The following is a 16,398-nucleotide window of genomic DNA, read 5'->3' as shown; positions in this document are numbered from 1 at the left end:
TAAGTAGATTTCTATTTTTTTCCCTATCAGGATCATATATAAGATGAACGGCAAAATGTAAAAAGTTGGTCAGACACTTCTATATTTACCTAACTGCATAATATCTTCAAATCACCAATTTTCACAGAACAGCTGGAGGTGACAGAAGCAGCCAAGGTAGGTAGCTCTCATTGTATATTACAGGAACATAAACATTTGGTGAGGGAGGGTTGGGGGCTGATTTCAGACTGGTTATGTTTTCAGTTTGATTGTTTCACAGGGGAATGTTTTCTGCCTAAGTAAACCTTGCTCCTTCTCTACTTAAGCATAGAAGCAGTATTACAGTCAAGAGAAAGAAGAAATTTGGTTGGGGTTTTTGGTTGTTTTGTGGGGCTTTTTTTGCTTTAGGGTATTTGTTTGTTTGTTTGGGAATTTTTGTTTGTTTGTTGGCTTGTGGTTTTGATGGTTTTCTTTGTTTGGGTGGGTTTTTTCCTCTGTTTTTGTTTGTTTTAATTTTAAACTTGGTGAAAGGGCTGAAAAGTTCAAGAATCCTGGAACATGCATACACAAAGAGATTAATTCACAACATGTTGCAAGGTTATCTAAGAAAACTTAAAAGTCACACTAAATACATTTCCCAAGAGACACTATCCTCAGCTTCAAAAGCATGTTCACAGTTATTCTGCTAAGGTTTCCTGAAATGCTGTAACTAAGGACAGTGACATGTGAGTGACAACCATTTTGTCACAATCCTGAAGGCTCTGTTGACTAAATCTCAACAACCTAATCCTCTACAACCATCTAATTCACAGGGGAAACTGAGCTAGTCTTGAAACTTTATCTGGAGATTAAGAAGGCCTCTACCTTCTTAATCTATCTACTTCTAAGTCAATCATTTCCTGAACCTTTCAGAAACATTGGTATTTTATAAATGTTCTCATACGCTAATGAAATGGCTTTATTTTCAGTTTGTGCAAATGGTAAAAATTAATTGCCATTGTTTCAGGGAGTATAAATTATCCCGATCCAGAGTAGCAATGATCTTTCAGTGACCTGAATATCCACAAAAAACAAACATAAAATTAATGAAAGAGGAGTCTTTTGATAAAAATTAATGATAAGGCATAATTCCATGGTGCTGTTAAGGGTTTGGGATTATATTTCAACAGCATTGTTAACCATTCTAAGGAGTAAATGATGGAAATAAGTGGAAAGGAGCAGAGAAAACTAAGCTCTGCAACTAAGACCAGTATGATGATGGATCCATCAAAGAAATGAGTTTGGGCAGCACCAGAAACTGACAGATGATACGAGGACTAAAGAAGACAACTTCATCAATAGCTGAGAAAGCACCAATGAGTTTACATGGAAGAGGTTGGAGACGAACAACTAATCCAAAGAAGCCCAGAGATTTATGGCACTGTGCATGTGTAACAGGAGAAAACAACCTCTTCTCTTTGCCATAGTTTTTTGCCCATGATGGAAGTTATCCACAAATTTATCCAACAAAACCCTTCAGGCTTCAAAAAAAGTAAATTCCAACAACAAAACCCATCTGTTTTGAGAGAGAACACAAAGGTCTGTCTTCACTCTCAATCTTTTCCACACAAAAATTCTTAAATAAGATAATTTAAAAATTCTTTTATACATCAGGGCAGAATCTTCAGAAATCTTAGGGGAAAAATTATATATCTTAACTTTAATAATGCCAAGACCAATATGACAACTTTGCAACTCCAACTTCAGGACTAAGCAACAAGCTGTAGGTTTTTGAGGTAATCAAATTATAAACTTTAAGATAGCCTATGCATTAAAAGGAAAAAAAAAAAAACCAAAACGACTGACGTAAAAGAATTCCATTGGCCTCATTCTTCCTTTTGTTAACTTTGTGTAAAGCATCTAAAGGGTGTTTGCTCAGTCCTAAGTTCCTGAAAGGGACCTCAACTGGGATGGTGATGTAAAAGCAAGAACAGGAAGATTCCATTTTCTCTTCTATAGCACAGTAGAGGCAGACGTAACAAATGAAAGTAATTTATTTTTGTCACTGAAGGAAAAGACAGGTTTAAATAATGCTCAGGAGATCGAATGGTTTAGACTACAGGAAGAGATAAGTTACCATTTGCTGATGACAAGCCTTACTGCTGTTAGATAGAATTAGTCTCAAGGGGAGGCTACACGAAACTAAGGGAAACAGAATTGAAGAAAAAAGGCACTAGGTGGTTCAAAAGACTTGCTTCCCCCATCAGATAAACACAAAACCAAAAACCCATCTATGAGAACATATAAAAGTTTTCTTTTTTCATCCTGCATTGAGAGCAAAAGACAAATAGAACAATAGAGATAATATCACAGTATTCCAAGCTATTGCTTTAAAAGACTAGCAAAGTCACAAAGACAAGACTTCCTTTATACTGTCTGCTGTTTGGATTTGGGAGAAAGATGAAGGCTTTCACATTTAGAGAAGGACCAACAGCTGAGACGTGAGCACTCAGTCAGTAATGATCAGGTACTGAAAAATACTGCAGCATGAAACTGTCTGCTGAGTTTTCTTCAGTAGGCCTGACATATATATATACACACACATACATACACACCCTGAACCTTTCTTTATCTATTCTGCAGAACACGATGTTTCATTTGAAACTTCAACCCGTGCGTTTATATGTACATAAAATATTCACATGTATACCGCATTTATCACTCCAACTGCCTTGTCACATTTCATAGGAAAAAGCTATATGAATCTTAATAATTTAGTATTCAAAACCAATGTAATAACATTTAATTTTGTATCTTTTCTATTTGCAGCATTTCTACCACTTCATGTACGTTTGTTTCTTTTCAAGGTTGGTGAAATACTTGGACTTATTTTAAAATATAATATAAATCAACTACAGCCCGCTGCAAGTTGACAGTCATGACATTCTAACAAAGATAGTGACAGCATTCAGCCTCTTCCAGCTGTGATTCTCTCACAGGTGAGGTATCAGCACACCCCACTCCTGTCTTGATAGACAAAAGCAAGAACAAGCTCTAGATGAGAAAAAGAGTCAATGTGAACTTCACTGTCTTCCCCATCACTAACCCATCCTTCTCTTCAAGGTAGTACTTAACTCTGTATCACTTTTTCAGTTCTTTTAATTTCTGAAGGTTTTCATCCTGCTGCACACTGAGGCTTCTAAACTACTGCATCTTATCACCTCCAAATACTGAAATAAGTTATTAACAGAAGTATTGTCCAAGCTTCCTTAGATTAAAAAAAATAGACAAGAGTGAAAATTCACTGATTTCTATTACAAAGATTCACTAGAACAAGCAAAACTGAATAGCCACATTATTAAACGATTACAAATGCAAGCTCACACATGGTGGACATCAGTCCTTCATCTCACTGAAAGCTCATATCTTAGAAATGTGGTGTTCCACATCAATGAACCTCTGTGTGAGACTCAATGGCAGTTTTGTGATGCAGACAAATAGCTATTTGAAACTGGTTTGAGACAGCCAATGTTTTTAACCTGAGGCAATCTTGTATTGTAGTGATAGAAGTAAGGCTATTAACGAACTCAACAATATTTAACTATTCATGTTGAGCCTCCCATTGGTCAAATTTCACAAGTCTAACACTGTACTGCTCAGGGCAAGAAAATGAAATAGGAACCATTTTCATCAGGAAAAAGGCTGAAGTTCTTCCTATTTAGAAGGCAAAATCAGGGCAAATTTTAGAAGAAGTCTCAATTATGTATTTTTGCATCTCAGCCTCTTCCTGTCTTTGAAGAACAGAAAAATTCACATTCTTTGTTGTTCTCTACAGTATGATGAGTAGAAAATGATAAAATTAGACACTAGTATTTATAATCCAGATGTCTCTAATGGACTTCTAGCTCAAGATTCAGTGAGAATAAAGACATGGTCAATACTTTCAATAGTAAATTAAGGCACAAATTCTAGCTTAGAGGAAAAGGAGAAACTGAGATATTTCCATCAATGCAGGCAAGTGACAGCTTCAGTCATCTGAAAACTTACAGAGCACAGTTATATCACATGCCTGCATCTGCATTAAGAAAAGAAGTGCAAATGATACTAAGTGTACTGTACAGAAATTCACCTTTTTTAGCAGTTACAGTATGGATCATAACTCTAAAGTGTAACTCCTATTCTCTCTCTCCTTTCAGCATCAGTTCTTAACAGTACATTTACTAGAGCACAATGGTAATGGAAGTCTGTAAGGAGATAGCACAGTCAGAGGAAAAAAATAACATGAACAGATAGACAGGAGATTCTCAGTTTTAATTCAGTACTGTCCTAGAGCCCAGCAGTACCTGCTTGGCTGCCTTTCTGTCCTTGTACGGCAACTACGCAAACACCTGAAAGCAGAGAACATTCCAGAACTGCCCTACTCAATAGCACTCCAACTACTTAGCAACACAGTGATTTCAAGGTCTCTTCAGTTGCTCAGAAACTGCAATCCTTCCTCCAAGCCCAGAGGATGGAACTGTGGCAGCACTAAAGTCACCATGGAAAGTTCAGCTGCACTTCACTGTCAGTACCACAAGCCCCTTTCACAGTTAATTCCTTCTGAACCATGTTTCTCTCTAAAAAGTCTATTTTACACCTGATACTGAAACTGAAGGGCTAATTTTCACCTTCCAGCTTTCAGCAGTAACTGAAGCTGGTGCTATTATTCCTACTTAACAAAAGGAGAGCAGGTCAAGAAAGAAGGCACAAGTCTAAAACCAACCACATGAAATCAATTAATTTTCAGTCTTGTGCATTGTCATTTGGACAAAGCTTTAGATCTCTAGTTATTTGAAATTCCAACTAGACACTGACATCTTTAATAGTGTTGTTTCAGACACCAGGACAGTAACGCATTTCAATTTGTTTCCTGTGTCTATTACCCTTGTGTGCTTGTGAGTGCCAGCTAAGTTTAGCAACTAATTAGGCTGGAGTCACAATACCATTAGAGGTCTGGATCAGTAATTCACCAAGCAGGAAACAAAACATCTCTTGTTGAAATAACTGTAGCTTTAATTGAAGGATTTTTAAAAGAAGAGTTCAAGGGGAAGAAGTCATCCAGTAGCCATACAGATCTCATTGTGTGCATCCATTTTAGAAGCCACAAAATAGGTTGCACTCAAATCAAGCAAAACCTCTGGCTGACATAACTATTTTAAAGGAGCCAAGCTTTGACACTAGAGTAACAGCTATCAAAGATCATCCTGAACATAATTAGTAGTTCCAAAACCAATTTTTTTCTTTTTATATTGAAATCAGATCGTTTCAATACAAACATTACTTGCCATTGTTCTAAACAAAGCAGACCAAGCAGCTGAAAAACTCCAACAAAGAAGAACCAAGTCAGGTCATCACCAAGGAAGGAGCAAGGACTTAATTCAAGACACTTGACACCCCTGTATAAAGGGCAGCTTATTGTAATCAAAGAACTTCATAACACTGAGAAAACACAACAGGCCAGGAGATGTATACAAAGCACTACTATTCTGCTACTGCAATAGCAAAAGGTTATAATAGGGGTAGAAAAAAGTCTCAATACTTTTGGAAAAGAGAAGAACTTGAAGTATCAACACCAAGAAGGAAATGGTCAACTTGGAAAGATTACAGTATTATAAAACCCTTGAAACAAGTACATAAGCATTAACCTACTGGAGGTCTTGGAATCTGCAAAAGTAAAAACAAGCAGAGATCACCATGGAATCCTTGGCAGAAGTTGGTCTGGTACCAAAGCACTTAAAAATTCAACCAAACTCTACACATGGTAAGAGGTAAAGCTTTGAAAGTTTCACAAATAGTCTGAATCCCATAAATGGCTGACCAAATGCACACAAATCCCAGAGCAAAACAATACATTTCTGCCTTAATGCAGGGGAAAGCCCTTGCTTTTCTGCCTTGTGTATTGCTCCAGGGTGGTCAGGGAAAAACAGCTGAGACAACAGGACACTGTCATAGCCCTGCTCTCCCTGCTTTGGAAGGCCTCCCAACTTGCTAGATGAAGAGACAGCAGCAACTTACAGAAATCAGTGCACTCAGCCCATGTCACAAGAGACAAGGCAGAGCATGCCAACTTCTTCACACAAATGTGTACCTTCATGTATCTTCACTGACCTTTGCAAAAGGAGTAAAAGGGTCAATGTTCAGAGCCACTCCTGGCTCAAGCAGCTTTCACTGAATGTTTGATTGTGCTGTGCTTGGGTTTGGAATTCACTGGGGTTTAACAGGCCTGTACATGCTGAAAGAGAAGAGTTAAACAACAGATCTACACACAGATGTGTTTTATCCAAAAGGAATACAATGGCTTTGTCTATCAGATGGAACTAAAATTTCAGGTCACTTAGTATTACCACAGTCTTCCCAAATTCCTATTTCACCTTGTTCCATCTCCATGGTCTTTGAACCTCTTTCACTGTATCTATTTACTTTATGCACACAAGTTCAGCAACTACTAGGCAAGGAAAAAGGGTTGGGGGAAATCAGTTGGCCAAAGGAGCAAGTAATTCCGCAAACCTTGTAAGCATTTTTGTGTCAAGTCTTGGAAACTTGTTGAGGGATGAAGAACATATTTATGTAAAATCCTTAGTACAGCTTCAGAAGCACAACAAAAAGAACGAAACAAAAACCAGTCACCTTTGGGTCTCGCTTTCCTCAACCACATCTAAATATAAAGGCTTCTACAGTTGCCAAGTTTGCAGGGAATGCAGGCCACCTCTTAACAATCCTTGTCCTCAAAGAAAGACACCCCAAAAACGATCATGGGGATGAGGAGGAGAATGAGCACAAAAATCACGAGATCTCTGCTGGCATATGTACATACATTAATAAAGCATAGCAACAACTGAATTTCTGAATTTTTGCCTCTTTAACCTTCAAAGACTTCACTATTTCAGATTCTATTCTACCACCCTTCCTGCCTTATCATTCTCATTTAACATGTGGTACTTCACACTTCCAAGGTTCACTTTTCCTCCTCCTCCTTCCCACCTCCCCCCATCAAGAAACAGAGAACTATAAGCATGACTATGAAGGCTATGACTCTGAAAAGCAAAAGATATTTGTTTCAAAATATAAAGACCCAGATTTTTTTAAATATACCTTGAATTAAATGCATTGCTAGTTAAAGCATTTGAATTATCTAAGAATACATGCCATAAAAAATATTGTATTAAGGAAACGGATATTAAGCAAGCAAATGCTCCTTTAGCAGGCAATGAGATGGTTGACTTGGGAGGCTAATGAATTAGTATAAACAATTTAAATCTAATTTAATTTAACAATGTAGAGCATTTGTGCATTGCAAAGCAACAGACAGTAATCTGTTTCTTCATTAAATCAAAGATAAAATTGCTGATTACCCTTCCCTGAATTATTTTATTGAAGAGGATAGCAAACAAATTTTATACTTAGTCATAAAAGTTCATGGCTAGTCCCCAAACAAGTCAATGTAACCAGTGAAGGGTACCAGTGAACATAATATAGGCCAGCTGTGCTTTAGTGTAACATTATTCAGCCAAAATAGATTCTCACATTTTAACAGTTAGTGAACAAATGTTTATGCCAAAAATTAATATGGCATTTTAAGTTTACTTTTTATTTTCACAAAACATATCTAAATAGCACCATTTACTACTCACAATCTTTAGAAGTTCTAAAATTATATACTGAGAATGCTGAGCATTTGGTATTGCCAGAGGTACTAAAAGTATTAACCTCTCCCTCCATTTTACAGATAAATTTATGAACTTGCCTCAAAAGTGTTACCGGTGATATCAAATTCTGGTGGAACAAAGGCACCTTCTGGATCATCTTTGAAAACAAAAAGAAACATGGCAGATTAGAAATTAGTCTTGTTTACAAAAACCACAAACCAACTTGATGATACAAGTGTAATGACACACTCCTATCTGATACAAAAGAAACATTGTACAGCAGTATTTTGGTTCACTCCAATCCACTGTACAAAGAACCTGTTATCCATGTTTATAGTGCTGGAATTAAATAAAGTGTGGTTTTCAAGCTCTCTCCAAAGAGGTATCATAACTTCCCTACTAAGAAACAAACCAGATTAAACACTCACAAAGAAATACATTTAACATGTCTACCACTTCTTACCTTCAGGCATTTATGTTTGGACCCAGTTATCACCAAAGCTGGTGCGGCTCAGCTGTGGCTTAGAGGTTTGATTTGATTAACTGGACAGTTCTACTCACTATTTTCCATTACAGACCTGGGAGATAAGGGTTCAAGCAGCAAAGCCAGCCTGAACAGCTAATTGCTTCTTCATCTACAGGCCAGCTTAGAACTCTAACCTTCCTGCTTAGTTTGTTTTACTTATAATAAAAGAGTAGAGGAAGTAAAGAGCCCATGCATGTGCTGCTGAGCAGAGAACTGAGCTACTGCAGCAGCCAATTCTGAGTGAGGAGGTGGAAAGAAGAAAAGAACACGTTATGAGAGTCTGATGCTGTTTCTGTATCCAAGCAGGTACACAGTATCACACTGCACTTTTGTCACATGAACCCATAAAAAACATCAAGGAATTCAACAGGAGCACAACAAAAAAGCCTACTCTCCACATACATATCCAACTCACCTAGTCTATCCTTCTGGGAAGTCAAGATGATTGACATGCAAAAAGGGTGTTTCCTTTCTCAACAAGAAGAAAAAAATAGGATGTTCAGAGGCACAGCATAATCATCATAACTTTAGCTTTAATTCTAAATCATCATAACTTTAGCTTTTGTGCCTGTACTTAAGAGTGAAATGCAAAGTTTTTATTAAAACCAGTTTTGTAGCAGAGACTACTAGAGAGGACTTTTAAAACATATTCATACGTTGTAGCTAGGTGGTATGGATGACTAGAAACAGTAACTGATTTACAGCTCTTTAGGACATTCTCAAATGTACTTTCCTACTGAAAAAGAGGGCTATGCAACCAATTTTGCATTTCTTACCCATCACCACATTTTTTCCTGATTTTGGGGGTGGGCAGAGGATGCTGAAGGGGAGGGGAACTAACAGAGAGATGTTTTGTTCTCCCCCTCCCCCACCTGCAGACTACTTTTTATCTCCCCACTACCTTTTCCCTTTCTTTCCACAGAACACTTTAAAGGCTGTACAAGTATTTAACTTATCACTGGTACAGCTCACTGTATTATTTTAATATAATGTTTACAATGGGAATGTGTGTGATCTGAAGAGACAAGAAGGTATCAGAGCCCTTGGCAGAATATCCTGTTGAATGGTTGTCACTTTAGCACCACGGAACTTGCAGGAAGCAGAACTTGCTGCTAAAGCAGAGGTGACAGCCTGCTCACTTTCTCTCACTGGAAAGCAAATCCAGAGGTTATAATTTTCTTCTGGAAGAATAAATCCATAGGCAACAACTGCAGGGAAGCAAAAAGGACAACCTCTTCAAGTGCCTCCAACACTGTTATCTTTTAACCAAAGAGTAACAGAATCTGAGAGAAAGAGCCAAAGACACAGTGAAGCCTGAGAGAAATAGAACACAGGTGTCACTTTTTCGCATTCCTATGGAAAACATATCTTTCTTTAAAGAGAACTAATGAAAAGTCTTTTCCTTAGAGACTAACATGACTTCAGGGAAGTAAATCTTCGTACATTTGCTTTGCACAGGAATTTGTTATCCTACATTTTAAGTACATGAATACAGCATTCCTGGATCAATTGTTTGCCAGCTATTCAATTAGACTAGAACATTTAAGAAGGAATTGATTTTTCTCTTCCCCAGCTACAAGCAAAGATCTTAGTTGAGGGGCATTTTTCATCCACTAGATTTATGCTCTTCAACAAGTCTTTCATACACCCTTGGCTTATACAAAGCCAGCTTCTTTTTATTTTTTAATTTCAAGGTATGACAAGCTCCTTAAAATAAAGGAAACTGATTCCACATTACCCTATTAATATGTAACTAAAAGTTGTCTCATGTCTATTTAAGGAATTTAATTTAAAAAAACATCACAACAATTATGAAAGTATACTTTAATCTTTATTAATGATATTTTAGGATGTTTCATTTATACGAAAGACTAATTGTAAAAAGGCAAAAAATCTTCATTTGTTGCAACGGTATCTTATCTCATTTTTATTCTAGTATTTTTTCTAAATATTGTGATCTAGATTTTGTGTGAAAGCATAAACATCCTGACAGAGATTTAAAAATAAATCAGGCTAAAGAAGTCACAACAAAAACTTGACTGGTGTGTATCTGGACTAGAATGGTTCTCCTAGTTATGAGCCAACAAAATTTAAAAGTACCATAGAGTAAGAGCTGTTTGGTTTTCTTGCTCTTCTCCTGTAAAATCATTAAGAGACTGAAGACCTATCATCTTGACACGCATCACATGAGAAAGGAACAGCAACCATAACATGCTTTTTTGTCCAAGCTGAAACAAGAAGTGTTTTAAAGTCAAGCATCTCCCTGTTCATCTGCTATGATACCTGAATATCTTCCTTGCTATTACATACTGGTTTTTAAGATATTAAAATTCATTTCTCAATCAGTCCCAATACTTGGCAAGTCTGAAAATCATTACTTAAAAACTAATTTTTTATTCAAGAGAGAGCTTAAAAAAAGGCCTTTATTTGAGACAACTTTCCTTTTCAATAACAAATATGCAATAGAATTGCTCCATTTTTATGGCCACAATCACCAAGATACACCGACTATCAGACTTCTCTAGAAACAGAACATATCCATGACATCAGAAGATCTGTAAGAGGTGAAGGACATGCTTTACAAAGATAGAGCCTTGCACACACAAGTACACAATCTGTGTGTTTAAAATGGAAATAAAGAAGACCTATCACCTGGATAAGTCTTAAAATAACTAGGAGGAATTTTCTAAGCAAATTCAGAACAGCCTTTGTTCATCAAATATAAAACTGAACATGTAGTTTCACGTGAAAATATTCACAACCCTTCCCAAATAAGTTTTATTTTATCTTTATTTTAATTGGAAGTCTTAAAAATAGAATGTAATATTTTACTGCAGTTTATCGCCATGAGTTTGCACAGTTCTAAAACAAACAGCCTGGGAACATAAATACTCACCACTGAGCTGTTCCATGAAGCATACATTGCCATTGGTGTTAAAAGCCAAAGTGTCAGGAGTGATGCAGAGTGTCTGGAAGATTGCAGAATGGGCAATGCTCTTCAAAGAATGGCAACACTCCAGGCAAATTGCCCAAATATCTTGCTCAGTAAGACAGCTATCCCGCAGTGACAAAATATCAGCAAGGGACACATTCTCCTGCCAAGATATGAATTAATAAATTACCCTGGATTTCATGACACTACTTTCTGCATCATAGATTATATTTGACACAATTGGCTACAAGTAATGTTTCCAGCAAGTTCTCAGACTTTCTAGGACACTGATTAACACCCCAAGAAACACCAAGTGCATGACTTTGCTCTATAACACAGAGATGTTTTAAGAAGCATAGTTAACCTGAACAAAGATATCGCAGTATTCCAACACATAAAAAAAAATACTATGGGAGATATGTAAGTTACATAAACACTACATCAAAGGAAACAGACTACTTGGAGGTAAAAGCAGAGAGACTAAATGAAAACATTTCATCTCATCCCTGCCTTTCAAGCTTTCCCAGGTGTCTTTATATAAACTACTTTAAAATTCTCTTCACAGCAATTCTCCCTACCATTTGTGAACTGGGAAAAAGTACCTTTTACATTGGCCTGTCTTAAAAATGATGCTGTTGTGAAGTTTAGTGGTGTAGACCATTTAATAAACTTTGAAAAGCCAAACATGCCATAGAAGAAGTGTTTTTATATTTGGACTTAAAACCAAACACTTGGGTTGTCCTAGGCCTTCCCATTATATCCAAAGCTTTTAGTGATCAAAACAGCTCATGGGCTTAAGTGTCTAAGTTGCTGCCCTAAACTGTAGTCAACTCGTACTGACCCTATTACCACAGCAAGGCTCTGAGTCCATTCCCAAACAAATGTGTTTCTAATGTGGCTTTCCTGGTCAAGATGTTCCGAAACATTGCTTGGCTCAAAGCACCAGACTCTCTATGGATATTTTTGGAAAACAAACCCAATACATTACCCATAGCTACAGAAGTCTTCATGAACTTAAAGGAATGAGGAGAAAAAAAACCCAAACAAACAAAACATCAACTCCATCTATAAGGAAAAGTAAGGTAACAAAAATAGAAGGTAATCTACAGAAGTTACTTTGTATCAGAGCTATAACTACTACTAACTACACAGTGATATTAAATATATCCTTAATGGAAGGTGCAGATATACATTGCTTAGCAGAGAGAAAAAATAAATGATGTCATAATCAGCAAAAGAGGATGTGAACTACCTTACAGCTCTGAAAATTGCAGTAGTTTAAACTTTTAATCCCTTGGAGAACAGTTAAAAATGTCTTTACCTACTCCAGCACTGGAGAACATCAATAATATTTGGATTAACACATACAGAAGGGGTTAACAGTTTATTAAACTGTCTTTCAGAGAATTAAGCATTGCTTTCATAATATCCTTCAAATAAGAAACAAACCTCAGTCCACAAGTGTATTGTGCTTTTTAGTCTAAAGTATAATGCTTAATAAATAAATATGAGGTAAGAAATAAAGCACACTCATTGCTGTTTGGCAAATGTAACTTTTCAATGGTCTTATTTTTTATAGACATGGCCTAGACGTGGATTGATTTACTAATGGCAGCATTATTTCAGTGCCTTCTAGCACTAATCATGGATCCTGGTCTCATCAAATTCAGTCCTACATAATAATGAGCAGCAAAAGATCTCAGCACAAAATCTTATTTTCTGTGTGCTATGCTCAATACAATTGTGTAATGCTGCCATCAGAGTGTGAGGGTGGATAAGGAGGCTTTGCAAATTTCCATAGGGAAGCTGTTCCAAGCATTAAGAGCAGCAGAGAGGTTCCTCTTTCTGCAAACAAAAACACACGGCAATAAACTCTCCTACAAACATTAGACTTTGAAACTGACCAAACTGAGTGGTGGGATAAGGATAGGCTTGGAAAGAGGAGATCCACTTCTTATTCTATGGCCAGCAAAAAAGTAAAAAATAGAAACTCTATGATCAAAACAATGAATGAGCAATTATTTTTAACTCTCCTAGAATCCTCCAGCTAGGTGACACGATGGCATTTGCCACAACAGAGAAATAAAAGAATGATTTACTAATCAAGATGCAAAACTAAGTTTGATCTGTGCATATGGACATAAGAGGCGCAATTCAGAGTGTACATGAAAAAAATTAAACCTGCAATCTTTCAGACAGCCTCAGCATCACATTCCAGTCACAATAAGGACTTGAGAGAACTTTTAAGTTAAGCTTTGAGGCTGATCTCCACTGCAGATAATAATTACCAGCAATGATATCTACAGCACAAACCTACAAAACATCTTTGTCTTGTGGTTATTTGGGAAGTAAACAAAAGGTAATGCTCAAATGTCAGATAAGCTTAGTTTATCTTCCTTCCCAGGGATGAGAAAGTTATGTCATACAGAAAAAGCAAAAAAAAAAAAGAAAAAAGGCAAAAAAGTCCTATGAATGTTCCATGGCTTCCATCAGCAGTCGATGGCTAGGTGAAAATAAAACTAACATAAAAAAAGATAAAGCAAAATACCACCACCACCATATTGCAGGCCTTTCTATTTCCAGGGCTCCAGGGCAGCAAGTTACCTACTTCAGAGAAACCACAAATTTCCCAAATGATCAGTCTTCCTTGACCTTAGTTATTAAAGCTGCTGTTGCAGCTGAGCAAGGCCTTTGTAGAGAATGAAAACATTGAAAACACTGAGACTTGCATTTGGCTGGCTTGTATCTCCAAAGCAACACAGACCAAGAGGTACCACTGTGGAAAAAACCATCCTTTTAACACTCAAACACAGGAGGTTCTGGCAAGCTGAAACTTCTGGTGAGCAGCTGCTTCAGTACTTCGGACCACTGGAAGCTGCTTCAGTACTTCGGACCACTCTTTTTGTCTCTTTCAGCAAAAGACACTTGTGTCTGGTTTTAATATGAAAGTGTCTGGTTTTAACACTAAGCACTACAAAAAGTAAACCTGTTGGGCAACCACGCTTAACTGCTCACATTAGTTTTCAGCTTTCTCTCAGATTTTCTTCAGTAAGTACAAAACTGTTCAGTAGCATACAATTAAGCAGAGATAATTAAGAGAGAGTAGGAATAAAAAAACTAATTGGCCACATACCATTTCTTAAAAACTTTGAAATCAAATATTAAGGAGTATGAAATGAATAAAGTTCTAGTAAAGAGAGGAAATGGAAACACAGCCTCATCCTTAGCATTTTCTACTCTTCAGCTCAGGCAGATTTCTGCTTCACATATTGGCAAAAAACCACCTGCATCAGACATCAACATCATTCTTTATACTTGGTACAATGACAAGAAGAGCAGACTCCACTAAATGACTAAGCAGCTCACAGTTCAGTACAACAGCACTCACAGCCTTCTGACACCTTTTTGCCACGATAATTCACACAAACTTCAAAACATTCTATTTCAGAATCACAGAAAATGTGGCAAATGACATCCATTACATTCATCACAGCTGAAGAAAAACACCGGGTTGGCTTGGCGAAGCAACTCTTTTTTATTAACTTATCTAATCACCAGGTGATAGGTCATGCTCATTCTCCCAAGAAAAATACTGAACCTCTATGTTTCTGTAATAATTAAATAGATAGGACTCATGGGAACCCACAATCAAAGTATACATTGAGCAGGTATGAAAAATAGGTTCTGTACTTTCTTGTACAGAAGCGTTGACCCTTAGCCTTCTCCATTCCGAGAAAATACTCTAAGTATTTAAGCCAATGTGTAAAAAAAAAAGGCCATTAGCACCTTCCTCCAAGATTTTGCATGGGCCAGTCTGAGAGGGCCTGCAGCACTGAGCACTACAGACAGTGGAAGAGCCAAACTGCCAAGCCAATGGGTGACTCAGGAAAGCTGAAAGGGGCTTTGCATTTTCAAACTCACATTTAACTCCTGATTCAGCATGGATTCTTGACATGGCAAGTTAGAAAGTTTGCAAGATTTGGTTCAGGGAATGGGCAGCTCACATACAGTTCACCAAGCCTTTACTTACAAAAGCAAAGCATCTCCAAACATTTTGCCCCAACATTCATGAAGGGGTAAGAAACACTTCATGTGAAAAGATATAAAGATGAGCAAGAGCAACAAAGAGCAAGGGCAAAACCAATAACAGAGCCAGACAAATGCAATGACAAGAACTGGTTTTAGCTACAGGTTTTCAGCATAACAACTGAAGAAACAGATTTAACAGTTTGATATTTTTGATTTTTATTTCCCAGTGTCAAAGGCCTTTTAGCACAGGGCAGCAATATACGGCAGTACGAAAGAAGTGGTTGGCAGCTTCGGGAAATTATTCTGCCCGTGTAAATTTCCCTTGATCGGGTGCGACAAGGACACGTACTTGCCGACTGCAGCATTAACCCACGGCTACGACAGCAGTGACGAGACATCCCGCACTCGAGGACCATGACTTTGCTGTTGTGTGGAGAAGGTGCACGGCAATGGGCTAAGCCCAGGCTGGCGGCAGGGACCAGGAGCACACAGGGAAAACGAGCGGCGCTGAGCCGCGGCCTGGCCGCTCCCGGGGGCCGCTGCGCCCCCGGCCCGGCCGCCTCCCCGAGGCCGCCACACCACAGGTGAGCGCAAGGGCGGCGGCTCCATCCCCGCACCTGCCGCACTCACCTCATCCTCCAGCAGCGTCGGCAGAGGCTCAAAGTCGTAGCAGTTCACTTCCTCCTCCTCCTCTTCATAAAACACGTCCTCTGCAGCGCCAAGAGTCTCCATCCCGCCCGGCGAGGGAGCAGAGGCTTCACCTCCGCAGCCTCCCTGTGCGCTCGGAGCACGGCCCTCGGCCCCCGCCGCGGCTCATCCTCACCCCGCCTGCGGGCTGCCCCCGGCAGCGACCCCCGCGGCACCGCCCGCCCGCTTTAACCCCCTCCCCTCCCCTGCCGGGCCCGGCCCGGGGCGCCCCCGCCCCTCCGCTCAGGCCCCGGCCCGGGGCAGCGCTGCCATGGCAACGGCCGCCGCCGCCTCGCCCGCGCGGCCTCACTGCGGCGGCTCCCGCCCTCCTGCGGCGCCGCCCGCCCCCGCCGCGCCCCGGGCAGGCCCGGCAGCCGCCGGGGTACGGCCGCGCACCGTGCTGGGTGCCCGCGGCCCCCGCCCCCCCCCGCCGCCCTGGGGTGGCGGTGCCGTGGCCCTGCGCCCTGAGGGGCGCGCCCGCCGCAGTGCGAGCTGGGGCCGCCGGGGCCCCGCGGGGGCCGGGGCCGGTCCCTCCCGGCTGCGCTCTGCGGGCGAGCGGCAGCGGCGGGGAGGGAGGGCCG

At 39.4% G+C, this 16,398-nt stretch overlaps 1 protein-coding gene across 4 annotated transcripts in view; it reads right to left on the bottom strand.

The window, feature by feature from the left end:
* KNDC1 (kinase non-catalytic C-lobe domain containing 1) overlaps positions 1-16,116 on the bottom strand; it is a 57,279-nt gene extending 41,163 nt beyond the window's left edge. For all 4 annotated transcript variants that reach the window (XR_010440725.1, XM_064716206.1, XM_064716208.1 and 1 more), the window contains exons 1-3: positions 15,761-16,116; positions 11,066-11,264; positions 7,742-7,800 (exon numbers count right to left, since the gene is read on the bottom strand). Coding sequence is in view for 3 of the 4 variants with exons in the window: in XM_064716206.1 (XP_064572276.1) it covers positions 7,742-7,800; positions 11,066-11,264; positions 15,761-15,862 (360 nt within the window). In the remaining variant the exon portion in view is untranslated. The remainder of the gene's footprint in view (positions 1-7,741; positions 7,801-11,065; positions 11,265-15,760) is intronic.
* Between the last annotated feature and the right edge of the window lie 282 nt (positions 16,117-16,398).

The sequence above is a fragment of the Zonotrichia leucophrys genome, chromosome 6, assembly GCF_028769735.1.
Source record: "Zonotrichia leucophrys gambelii isolate GWCS_2022_RI chromosome 6, RI_Zleu_2.0, whole genome shotgun sequence".
Lineage (NCBI taxonomy): Eukaryota > Metazoa > Chordata > Aves > Passeriformes > Passerellidae > Zonotrichia > Zonotrichia leucophrys.
The sequence above is the reverse complement of the archived record's forward strand: the minus strand, read 5'-3'. Positions and strand labels throughout refer to the sequence as shown.